The following is a 12502-nucleotide window of genomic DNA, read 5'->3' as shown; positions in this document are numbered from 1 at the left end:
TTATTTCTCTGATTGGCATGTGAAGAGCGGTTTCATGGAGAAAAAAACAAGTTCCAACATGTACAGCAACAACTTCCATAGGTTTGAGGTCAGTGAACAAGAGGCAAGTTGTTCTGTTAGCCAACTATAATCAAGATTCATCATACTATTGCCCTGTTCCTCATTTGTTTCACAAATAATACTGCTTAAAGGAACAAGACAGTTCAAATTTTTTTCTATCACTTGTACTAGAGTCTTCCACACATGACAGAGGTTGTGCACGTTCTTCTAAAGTCAGCAGCCATGCTGATGCTTGAGGGTTTACTGTACCTTCTAGACTGGATCCAATAAGGGACCAGGCAGAACTCTGTGTGCAGGCAATTTTAAGAAGATGCCATATTTCTTTCTGCCTTTTTCTCTGCAAAATATGATAGTATTGTCAGCTTCTTTGATGTTACTGAAGGTCATTTCCATTTTGGGGAGTAGATTAATAATCTTCTGCTTACACCCAACAACTTGCTCAGATGACCAAATAGCTCCTTGAGAACATGGCCCTGACTCTGCACAGTATGCATAATGATCGTTACCATCTCTGTGCTACTGCTGAAAGGAGTGATCTGCAGGTCTGTGCTGTAACTGCTTATATAGATCAATTGCATGTTGTTCTGGAGATTCCATCAAAATCTCCCTGATGTATTCCATATAGGCTTTTCTGTAGTTCCATGATTTCGGTGTAAAAAGACATAATCTGACCCTTAAGGTATCCAATGACACCAACTTCGTACAGTGAATGGCCTTTTCTTCCATTTCTTTCCATGCTTTTAGCATTTTTTTCTGAAGATATCCCATAAGTCATCTGTTCACAATCTCTCTCTAAGTCTAGCTGAATGCTTTTGTGAAAAAACTCCAATTTAGCTTTCAGTTGCTGTGATGCTGAGATCAATGTGTTCTTCATTTTTGTCAAGTTAGCATTATATCTAAGAAGACTTAACATTGCTGCCCTCTGTCCCTGAAAGAGCCTGCTGTAGTCTTCTTTTATCCCAGACACATAGTGCCCTGCTTCAGTCCATACTTTATGTAGCTATATAATTGGAAGCTGTATTTTTCTGTTTTATACAATATAATTTACACAATCTGATAAACTTCTGAAAGTGAATGGTCCTTCATACACAGTCTTACTTTTATCCAACAAATAAACCATACAGCTATCACAGCCTCTAACTTCATCTAGAACATTAAATGAGGTTTACTTTTCTATTTACAATACTATGGCCTTATACCTAAAAATTCCAAAGAAATTCCTGTCTCTGAAAAGAGTTCTTGAAAACCAGTATTTATTCCAGTTTCATGCTCAATGTGAGAGTGTAGTGAATGAAGACTTGCATCAGGTGGTAACAGAAAAGAAATGAACTTTGCAGAAATCATATTTGGAATGTTTACTATTTTCAAATTCAGAATGTGATCCATTAATATAGAACATTTTGCTTGCTCCAAAGCAAGATCAATAGGTCCCCCTCTTTGCTGTGGGTCCCAATTCAACATCAACTGTAGCCAGATTTCCATGGACTCCACTATTAAACTACAAAGGCTATTTGGTTGAGGTAAATGACTACTAAACCCAACTTCTCCTGTCATCTCTTCACATGCAAATATACACTTTGAATCCTTCTTATTAATCTTCTCATGCCAGGTAAATGGCTGCAGATGATGCAAAAAAAAAAAAAGTCTATATCCAGCCATACTTTCAAACACCAGGGGTCCCAAAGTTCCAATAATTCAACCATGACTGTTAGGCTTATTCTCAAAGAACTCTAGGGTCAGATACTGTGGTGATCTCACAAAAGGTGTACAGAGACTTCCTTGATCAACATCTTTGACATATCCAAGATCAATTATTTTATGCATTACCTTTCCAGCAACATCTCTTTTTTTTTAGAATTTTTTAATAGTTTTTTTAAATTTTTTGGTTATCGGCGGACACAACATTTTTGTCTGTATGTGGTGTTGAGGATTGAACTCCGGCCGCACGCATGCCAGGCGAGCGCGCTACCGCTTGAGCCACATCCCCAGCCCTCCAGCAACATCTTGAAAAACTATATTTTCAGGTTTTAGATCTTGATGTATAATTTTGTTTTCATATAAATATGGAATCCCAGACCCCTGTATCACTCAATAAAGAAAATATTTAGCTTTCTTTAATTCCACAACGATTTTCTGGTTTGTTGAGTAGCTTCCAAAGATTTCCTCCAGGACAGTATTTCATTGCTACAAGAGGCACATCATTTATTAAAAATTCAATTCCTCAGGAACATCACAGGCCTTTACAACATCAGCATACTTCAACTACATGATCTGGATTTCATGGCTCTCCCATTCTCTGTTTTCGGTATTTAGCTCTAGGTGACAAGACTTAATTGCTATTTTGATTAATTGCTATCAAATGCCCAATACTGGTACAGACAAACATTTCTGAAGGTGCCACAACACTCCTGCATCTCCCAGGGCCTGCCCTTACTGGGGCTGCTCCCTATTTGTTCATTCTTTATTTAAAAAACCTTCTTGGTCTTATTGAACTCATATATATATATATATATATATATATATATATATATATATATATAATGCTATGCTAAACAGTCTTAAGAATAAAAATATGTTCGTGATGGTATCTTCCCTTTGCAAACTTATGGTATTATTGGTAAAATAAGAAGAATGTACTATGATAAGCATAGAATGTTACATGTGCCACAACATGTACAAAATGTTCTAGAAACTACAAGGAGGAAGATATGCTTTTTAATTTAGGTACCTAGAAAAGATTTCATCAGGGCTGGGATTGTGGCTCAGCGGTAGAGCGCTCGCCTAGCACATGTGGGACACAGGTTCGATCCTCAGCACCACATAAAAATAAAAGCATTGTATTGTGTCCATCTACACCTAAAAAAATAAATATTAAAAAAATGAAGCCCGTTAAAAAAGAAATAACAAGAACAAAAATGTAAAAAAAAAAAAAGATTTCATCAAAAAGTGTCATCCAAGACTCATGAAAACAAGGTAGTTTGGAAGTAGTTTGAGAAATAATTTTGTTTCTGCAGTCAGAACTGGTTCTTAATATAAGTTCAACCATTTTTTTAAACCTTTGCTTTAGAAATTTTTTTCATTCCTTAGTTTATCCATCTTAAAGTGGAATTAAAAAAAATAGTTCCCTTGTCAGTATTGATGAAAGGATCAAAAGTAAAATATATTAACAGTTCTAACACTGCTTTATGCAAATGTGGAATATTACCTGTGCTAAAGTAAGAGTGATGGCCCAGATGTGATCAATAGGAATGAAGTGAAAGGGCTTTCAATATAGAGAGACTAGCACAGGAAAGAATGTGGAATTGAAGCCAGAAGTAGACAGGCAGTCAGTGTAGATAGGTAAATCGAGTCAGGTCAGATCTAGGAGGCCAATGCTGAGTGAGTCTTGGAAGTTGGAGACTGTTCCCTGAGGGTTTTTATCAAGAACCTGCCCCTGCTCCGACCTGCTGCCAAGGTACCCTGTCCCAGGACTTTCCCCTCCCTACAGGGAGCTAAAAGGTTGTTAATGTGTCCGTGTTTACTCCATCCTGCCCTGCCCCCTTCAGGCCACCTATTTCCCACCTTTTGATCGCCCCACTGAAGGCAGGAAGAAGAAAGATAAGGGGGGAAAGGCAGGAGAACAAAGGCAGCCTAGGACATATAAAAAGGGCAGAACACTTCGCTTCATGGGATACCATGATATCAGCTGTGGTCCTCTTCTTCCTCCCAGGAGAAGTCTGTGTTACTCCTTTTTAAATAAACCCTGCTTCATATGCTTCATATGCGTGCTTCTTTAATGTTTAAACTTCAACATGTAGGGAAGCAGGACTTATCACCAATAACTGGCAGTATCAGAATGACAGCAAAAAGTGAGTGTTATGTCTCACATATCATGTGTCCCCCAAAAGCTCATACGTGAGACAATGCAAAAAAGGTTCAGAGTTGAAATTATTATGAGAGCTGTAACCTAATAGTGAATCAATCCACTGATAAGGATTAACTGGGTGGTAACTATAAGCAGGTAGGTTGTGGTTGGAGGAGATAGGTCAGGGGTCATGACTTTGATATATAAATATTGTCCCTTGTGAGTGGAGCTCTCTCTATTTCCTGGCCATCATGTTCTGAGATGATTTCCTTCACCATGCCCTTCCATCATGGTGTTCTGCTTCACCTTGGGCTCAGAGCTCTGGATTCAGCCCACCATGGACTGAGTCTCTTTAACAATGAGCTAAAATAAACTTTTCCTTCTCTTTATTGTTTTTGTCAAGGTTTTTTTTTTGACACAAATTAAAAAACTGACTAAAATAATGAGACAAAGAATAATGAGGCCTCTGCAGTGACTAGAGGTCATAATCACTGCCTTGGACTCCAGGAAGCATGCAGTCACTGAAGGGACACTCTCTCAAAGGGTGCACCATGTGCTCGGAACAGGGGAAGCAGCAGCCCCCTTGTGTGTAGAGTTGACCATAGTCTAGGGAGTTCTCAGGATCTCTGCTACAAATTGTGCCTCAAGTAACCATAAACTCTAGAATTGATGGCTAGAAGTTTTGAAAGAACAAAGGCTCATCTGATGCATTTGTGTCTTGGTCTATAGTCAAAGGTGGCTGAATGGAGCTTAAGCAAAAGCCTGAAGAGCTTTGTGCAGCTCTTGAGGATATGAAGGTCTACTAATGACTGGTTGGAACTTGGTGGGGGAGAGTGAATCTAGCCCTTGCTTCCTCCTCCTTTTCCTCTTTGTTTAAAGGCATATCAGTTGACACTGGTTCTGGGAAGGCTGGGACTACTGGTCTTCATGAAATGAGACTATGGAATGTGAAAATCAGGGAAAGCAATCTTGCTCTGAGGAATAAAGACAGCTGCCTTTTAGGCTCTCATCATCCATATCTCCTGTAATTGTTCTATCCTTGCCGGCACCTAAGAGTGCTTTCTAAGAGAGCTGATATACTTGGCTAGAGTGAGAAATGTATAAAGCAGTTAACCAGATATAGGTTTTTCTTTAACTCTCTCTTATAAATTAGCTGAGTTAAAAACAAAATATTGATGAATACATGTCATGAGAATTAAGACTTCAGGTAAAAAAATTTTAAAAAATATTTTCACAAAAGAAGAGTGTTAGCTGTATATACCATTGTAACCATGAAGGAAAGCACAGCATAATTTCATTTTGTGGAAACCACTGCAAATAATCAAACTTGTATTAAATTATTAGGTCTAAAAAGACTAGTCATAATTTAATATATATTTTATTTTGGAATAGATTTACAGAAAAATACGAAGATTGTAAAAAGAGGTCTCATATATTCCTCAGTCTTTTTCCCTTAATATAATCCTCTTTCATTCCATGTATAATTGTCAAACCTAAGAAATGAAAATTGACATAGTACCACTATTTAAATTTTACCATTTTATTCATTTTTAAAATTTTTCCATTAAAATTTTTTTATGTTTCAGGATCTAATGCAATATACTATACTGCACATAGGAATCTTGTTAATTTAGTCTCCTCTGCTCTAATATTTGACAGTCGTTGCTCATATTTCATAACTGCAATAGTTTTTTTAATAGCAGAAATAGGGTTTTCAGAACTGCAGGATGATTGTTATATCTAAAATATTATTCATCCAGAAAGATCTTGGGGATATTTGCTAACAATGTTAAATGTTGGCAAATGTTAAGATACTAGATTGTTTATATAAAATAAATACTGTAATAGCAATAAAAAAATCTATGTGTATAAGGTTTGTAGTGAACAAGAGTTTAAAATAAAGACCAAAAGGAGAATCAGAACATGCTGTGAAGAAATTTGAAAGGCAGAGTTTTATTCAACATTAGTGGGAACCACCCGACTTTTCTTGAAGGAGGTTACTAGGGATTGAACCTGGGCCCTTGTGCATGCCAGGCAAGTGCACTACCACTGAGGCACTTCCCACCAATATTTTGGGCACAAAAATCCTCTGTATTGATTATCACTTTCCTGTAGATGTTAGCTGCCTTTGGAAATGCTGAATAGCACTCCTTTCTGAACAAACCAGAAATTCTGCCTCCTGTACTGATGCAAGAGAATAGTGACCTCCCCAAAAGTTACATCATCTATGCAACAATTTGAAAGATTGGCAGATTATAAAGATAGTCTGAAACAAATAGGACCACATGGAACAGGAATAAAACAAAGTCCCACATCTACATTAAATGGAGAAATAAGTTAAATCAATGCAGAATGAAAAAAACTTTACCAGATATTAATGATTCATTTTGAAAAACCTCAGGAAGTTTAATGACCTTAAAATCAGTGAAAGCCATGAAGGTCATACAACTATTGAAATTCAGTCCAGGGCAATAGAGGGCTCAATCTTGTCATAGTTCACATAGAAACAAACTTCTCCTCATTCATTTTTTTATCAAAAGATGAATATATTCAGGAAACTATGCTAAATATTATTTCCATACCTGAAGTATTTAAATTCAAACTTGAAGTCAAAATTAGAGATTTTTTTTAACTTGAAAAGGTAATGCATTTCGTTATAAAAGGCTCAGAAAATAAAGAAAAACACAAGGAAGAAAAACCAACATCTCATTTGTACTTTCTATTAACTAGAGTAAACCTATAATAGTGATGTCCAGATAAGGACACCCCCTCCAGATCATTATCCCCTTCAGAAACTTGTTCAGGAGGTGACAGTTTAGGGTAGACTTTTGATAATCTTTATATCCAGTCATCTTTAAACTTACTGTAAGACACTTACAAGGTTATACAAAAGTTTTGGCACAAATATATTTATTATTTAAAATTTGTGGTAAGTCTAGACTAGCAAGCAATGCCCAATAATCCTTGCTAGTAGCCTTTCACAAACTTTATTGAGTAGCAGATAACTAAAAAAAAAAAACAAAACAAAACAAAAACAAAAAAACAAAAAAACAGCAATAATCAGATGCCATAATTGGAGATAGAAGCTTCTTTGTCTTCAGGGTTCTGGGGGGTCTTGGGCAAAAGAGTAGAGAGCTAAATTTCTGAAAATTATATTACATATCTTCCAACTATCTTTCTATCCAGATAAATAAAATTATAGATTTTATTGACTAAGAAATGTTTATTTAAATAAATATATTGGGAACAATGCTTTACCACAGTATATAATTTATAAGAGATCCATTGCATAGCTATCACCAATAATTTATTAAAATTCTTTCTATTTAGATTTAAACAAATAAATAAGGCTGATTCTTTTGATATCTTAGGTAGCCTAACCTTTTCACATATTGAGAATATTAAGAACAATCTTTCTGTCATTAATTCTATTTAGATTGTATTATTTTCATATCTTCATAATATTCCTTTTAATGTCTCTAATTCACTTAAATAATGCCCTATTTGTAAAAGTTAAGTATATTTCCACATTATTGTCATTATAAATAAAAATATCTCCACAAATCTTTTTGAATCAGAATGGTTTCAATATTTTTAGAGTTTGTAATATATATTTATATCTCTTTTCAGCAAGACTGAGTCAATTTGTAGCCTTCCATATCCTAGTAAAGGATTTAGCTCCTGTGCCTGCCAAATTCATCTGTATGTGTGACACATGTTCCTTGCCTCCATGACTCCAAGCTATATTTATTTATTATATTTATTCATAGCCATTATGTATTAGGTACTGTTGAGGGCCATCGTATTAAAATGGCATTTAAGCACATGTGATCCTGCCTCCATGATGCCTATAGCCTAACTAGGGAGACAGAAGATTAAAAGAAACAGTTGCGGGCTGGGATTGTGGCTCAGCAGTAGAGCGCTCTGCTTAGCACGGGCGGGACCTGGGTTTGATTCTCAGCACCACATAAAAATAAAGGCATTGTATTGTGTCCATCTACAAAAAAGATTCATTTAAAAAAGAAAGAAAGAAAGAAAGAAAGAAAGAAAGAAAGAAAGAAAGAAAGAAAGAAAGAAACAGTCTCTTTCAGTCACCAGTTTAATGTAGACACTGACCTCGGTAAATTAAAAATGAAACTAGAAACCCTGTGGTCAAAGAAATGATAATTTGTCAACACAGGATGTCTGCTTCTTATCTCCTTGCTTTGTAACTCACACTAGAGTGATCACCTCCTGAACCTCTGTTACCTTACAGGTAACAGTCAGTAGGCTCTCATAGATGAGAGCTCATGATAAAGTCTGTTGTTTTTCCATAACGAAGCCTGTACTTCCTTGGGTAGAAGTGGGACTGTGTAAATTCAATAGTGGACACAATACTAGACCCGCCTCAAGCGCGTAATTTATAGAAAAGGCCTGTAGAAATTTAACTTCTGGCTTACAATCCATTCCTCTTCCTTCTCCTGGTCTAATCATAGGAGGTATTCTCTGCAGAGATTCCTTTGAAATGCTAACCTCTAATTTTGGCCCCCGGAACTCCAGAGGACTTCATAGAAGGTATCAACCCCAGTTTCACCAGACTTCACACTTCCCCTCTAACCATTTCTCTGCCAGATTTCCTCAGGTTAGCATCCTGTCCCTGGTACAGGTGAAGAGTTCGACGTAGGGCTCTCTTGACTTCTTGGTTACGCAAGCAGTAGATGACGGGATTGAGCAAAGGTACAATGACAGCATAGAGTACAGAGACCAGCTTGTTGGTGTCAAAAGCAGAGAGTGCTTTAGGCCGGGCATAGATGAAGATACTGGCTGCATAGAAGATGACCACAACAGTGAGGTGAGAGGCACAGGTGGAAAAGGCTTTATGGCGTCCAGCGGCGGAGGGGATGCGCATCACAGCACCAGTAATGGCCATGTAGGAAGCTCCAGTGACAGAGAGTGGTCCCAGCAGGATAAAAATGGCCAGAACAAAGTCTGTAAGTTCTGCTATGGACATGTCAGTGCATGAAAGGTTGAGCAATGGGGAGACATCACAGAAGAAGTGGTTGATGATGTTGGGGCCACAGTAAGAAAGGCGAGAAATGAGAAACACTTTGACCATGGAGATGCCAAAGCCTCCAGCCCAGGAGCCAGCAGCTAGCTGTACACACAGCCGGCCACTCACAATGACAGCATAATGGAGAGGATGACAGATGGCCACATAGCGATCATAAGCCATAACAGCAAGAAGGACACACTCAGTGCAGCCCAAGCCCAGGAAAAAGTAAAGCTGGGTCATGCAACCCTCAAAGGAGATTATCTGTCCATGATTCTGCTTGGACCCAATGAAGCCAGCAAGCATCTTGGGAATAGTGACAGTGACATACCAGATCTCTAGGAAGGACATATTAGCCAGAAAAAAATACATGGGTTTGTGAAGGGTGGAGTGGTTCCTAATTGCCACAATGATGAGGGTGTTTTCAGATAGCACTAACACATAGGCCAGCAGAGAAAGGGAGAACAACAGTGCCCGCAGAGGCACAGGAGCTGGGAAGCCCAGCAACACAAACTCACTCACTCTCCCACTATGGTTCCTCCGCTCCATGTCAGATTTGTCCACAGTTCTTCAGGAGACGGAAATAGAGTGTCTTCAAGAGGCAGCCTCAAGAACCTAGCTTTTCTCTTGGTGGGTTTATGTTGATAAGATGCAGTATATAGAGTACATATAATTAATCACTGAGCTGAGAAATATGATAATACGAACATGCACAAAACTAAATAGGTTTGTTTTGGAGACAGAATAGAAGTTGGTTCTGGCACTTTGGGAAGCATGTATTGAGAAACACCAAGTAAGATGATGCTAGTTGATCCCAAGGTCTCTCTTTGGTCCTATACAAAAGCAAGAGGGAATGATTAAGATCATCAATTTTGATAATGAAAATAAAGTAGTAATAAATTTTCATAAGCAAAATAAAAATAAACCCAAAATGGTGAGTTTCAGTTGCCCTAAAGTGAGAATTTGTCATAAGTTGGATTGTGATTCTATTGTGAGGAAATAAATTTCAGAGTGGAGGAATGACAATACTATATAACACATCTGAGCATTTACTGTGCATTATTATTGCAGGCACTGCAGAATTAGTTCACTTGATCTTCAGGAAAATCTTTCAACTACTCTGAGTAATTGCCTCACTTAATACCTAGGGAAACTGAAGTATAGAGAGATTAAGAGACATGCTCTAGGTCACATAGATGGTAAGAAATGAGACCAGGAAGTTAGGATCTTGATACTTCTAAAATATTCAGGTGATATGCAGGATGGAATGTAAGATATATCCTAAATTCACATATAGGAGAGGGAATTATTGGGATTCAGCTAGACAAGCAGTTCCTACCTGCAAAGAAAAGAGACCAAAGCAGAACACCAAAGGTTACAACAACTGTAGGATGAAAGTCCCACAAAGCTCAGCACTCAAGGGAAGGACATGGGACACACTGGAAAATCATGCTAGGAAATAGATGCCAGATGTCAGAAGAACTGACAATCCCATCAGTTATAAAAGTTGTGCTAACTCTCTTGGAATGAGAGTAGAGCACTTTCTTTTAGCCTCAAGACCAATTTACATTTGGTGGACCACTCTCTGTTTATCTTGATATCAAAGACAAATTTTTCTCTTTTGAAACTTCAAGTTTTTCTGGACCTAATGTGAAATAAAAACTAGCGTTTTCACATGATGATTGATTTGAATAAAGGACTATTTTTCACCCCACCCCCTGTATGATCATAAATTGAGAGGAGTGCACAGATTAGAAAGAATGGACTAGTCAGTCAGCTGAATACCTCAGTGCTATTTCCTCTCACAAATTTTCTTTTGTTTTACTCTTAGACCTATGAAGACCTTTACTCTTAGCTTCTATGAGGTACTAGGAGCAAAATGTGCTGGCAAATCAAACTTTAACCTGCTAATAATTTTATACCTGAGATTCTCGTCTCTTTATACTCTGCTGTCGTTACTTGAGCCCTTGACATTTCTCTCAGTATGAGAGACTTGCATTTCCCATCACCTCTGTTCTTACCATCCTCATCCAAATATTGTTTGTTTCAAAATTTAAATGGATCAATGATGTTCTAGATTATTCATAAGTTACGAGTTTGTAGTACATAAGGGTTAATAGTGTTTAAGAAGCTCATGATCTAGTAGTAGGAATGTGTCTTCGTATTCTAACACAAAAAGCTTACACTGCCATGTCCATCTCCCCATCATGCACTAGCTTCCTAAGTGGGAACTCAAACTTGCAATTGTCCTTTTTGACCTTTGCCTTGGTCTTTTCTCCTCAATAACTGACTTGTATGCCATTCATTGGGCTTTTGACCCCCTTGGTCTCAGACCTGCCCACTTATCCTTTAATAGAATAGGATAATAGAAGACTACCTTAACATTTGATGCTCTGCAAACTTGAAAATAATAAAACTTTCACAGGTGAACTCCTAATTGGTGTCTCTGCCTGTGATCTCACCCCCACACCTCAAATCTCCTTCCTCTACTCCTCTACTTAAAACCTGTCCACAGTGCCCCATTACCTACATAATAATGTTTGAACTGTTTAACAAGACCTACAGATACTTGATCTTCCCTTACTTTCACCAAAATTTTGCTTCTTGCCACAGTCCATATTGTTTTGTAAGCTCTGAAGCTCTAAGACATGTTATCACCACCTAACTCTGCTCCTGTTGCTGTGTCGTGAGCATGACTGACTCCTACTTGCCTTTAAGTCCTGGCTCATGTGGCATCCCCTCATCAATTACTCTTCTTTTCCTTTTGCCTTTGTAGTTTGGGTGAGTTTCTTCTCATTACTGCTCCCATTAAATAATGTGAAAGCTTAAGTACCATTTTATTTGCTGTATCACTGCTGCCATTACTCAGATAGATATAAAAGAGGAGCTACGTAGTTGAAGTGGCCCCATATATTGTTACTGATAAAACAAGGAGTGGACATAATTTCCCAGAAGTCACTAGAGTTTCTCAAATGAAATGTATTCTAGAGAAATCCTTCCCAAACCCATTATTCCTCTATCACAATGAATGGCATTTGTTTCCATGGAGTCACCTATGCCAGAGACCTGGAAGTTTCCTAGATATTTCATGCTCATCCTCCTTCTGCCCCACATTCCACCCACAGTAATCTAAATACTATCTAAACTGTCTGTTTCACTGTCCCTCAGGTCTGTCTCCTTTCTCCTGTCCTGTTTCTACTGCCTTTTCTCTAGACCCTTATAGCAGGTCCTTGATATTTCTTAACTTAGTGATTTCAATAGTTTTCTTACCTTGTCTTTCTTACTCCAGACTGAACTTCCTCATTCTATTCTTCCACTTATATCTGGAGTGACCATGAGGGCATCCAGTATTGACAAACACTCCTCCCAAACTATCCATATTCTGCAGACATAGATTATTAACTGGTATATCTTTCTCTCTTGACAGTATTTCCTATTAGAGGGTCTTCTTTAGTTAGCAAAGACACTATAATGGCTATATGGATGCACAGGTGGATGGAAAAGTGGAGAAAGGTATAATATGCACAGAATAAATGAACTGCAAATAATAGGAGTGAAATATAATGAAG

General features: G+C 37.7%; 1 protein-coding gene and 1 pseudogene across 1 annotated transcript; both read right to left on the bottom strand.

Annotated features, from left to right (window-relative positions):
• On the bottom strand, positions 1-1859 carry LOC144254257 (inhibitor of nuclear factor kappa-B kinase subunit alpha-like; annotated as a pseudogene).
• Positions 1860-8483: 6624 nt separating this feature from the next.
• LOC144254256 (olfactory receptor 226) lies at positions 8484-9482 on the bottom strand. The gene has a single exon (XM_077797273.1). It carries the CDS (start codon positions 9480-9482, stop codon positions 8484-8486), a length of 999 nt encoding a protein of 332 aa, XP_077653399.1.
• Between the last annotated feature and the right edge of the window lie 3020 nt (positions 9483-12502).

Source organism: Urocitellus parryii, chromosome 4, assembly GCF_045843805.1.
Source record: "Urocitellus parryii isolate mUroPar1 chromosome 4, mUroPar1.hap1, whole genome shotgun sequence".
Lineage (NCBI taxonomy): Eukaryota > Metazoa > Chordata > Mammalia > Rodentia > Sciuridae > Urocitellus > Urocitellus parryii.
This window is presented reverse-complemented; position numbering and strand designations above follow the sequence as displayed.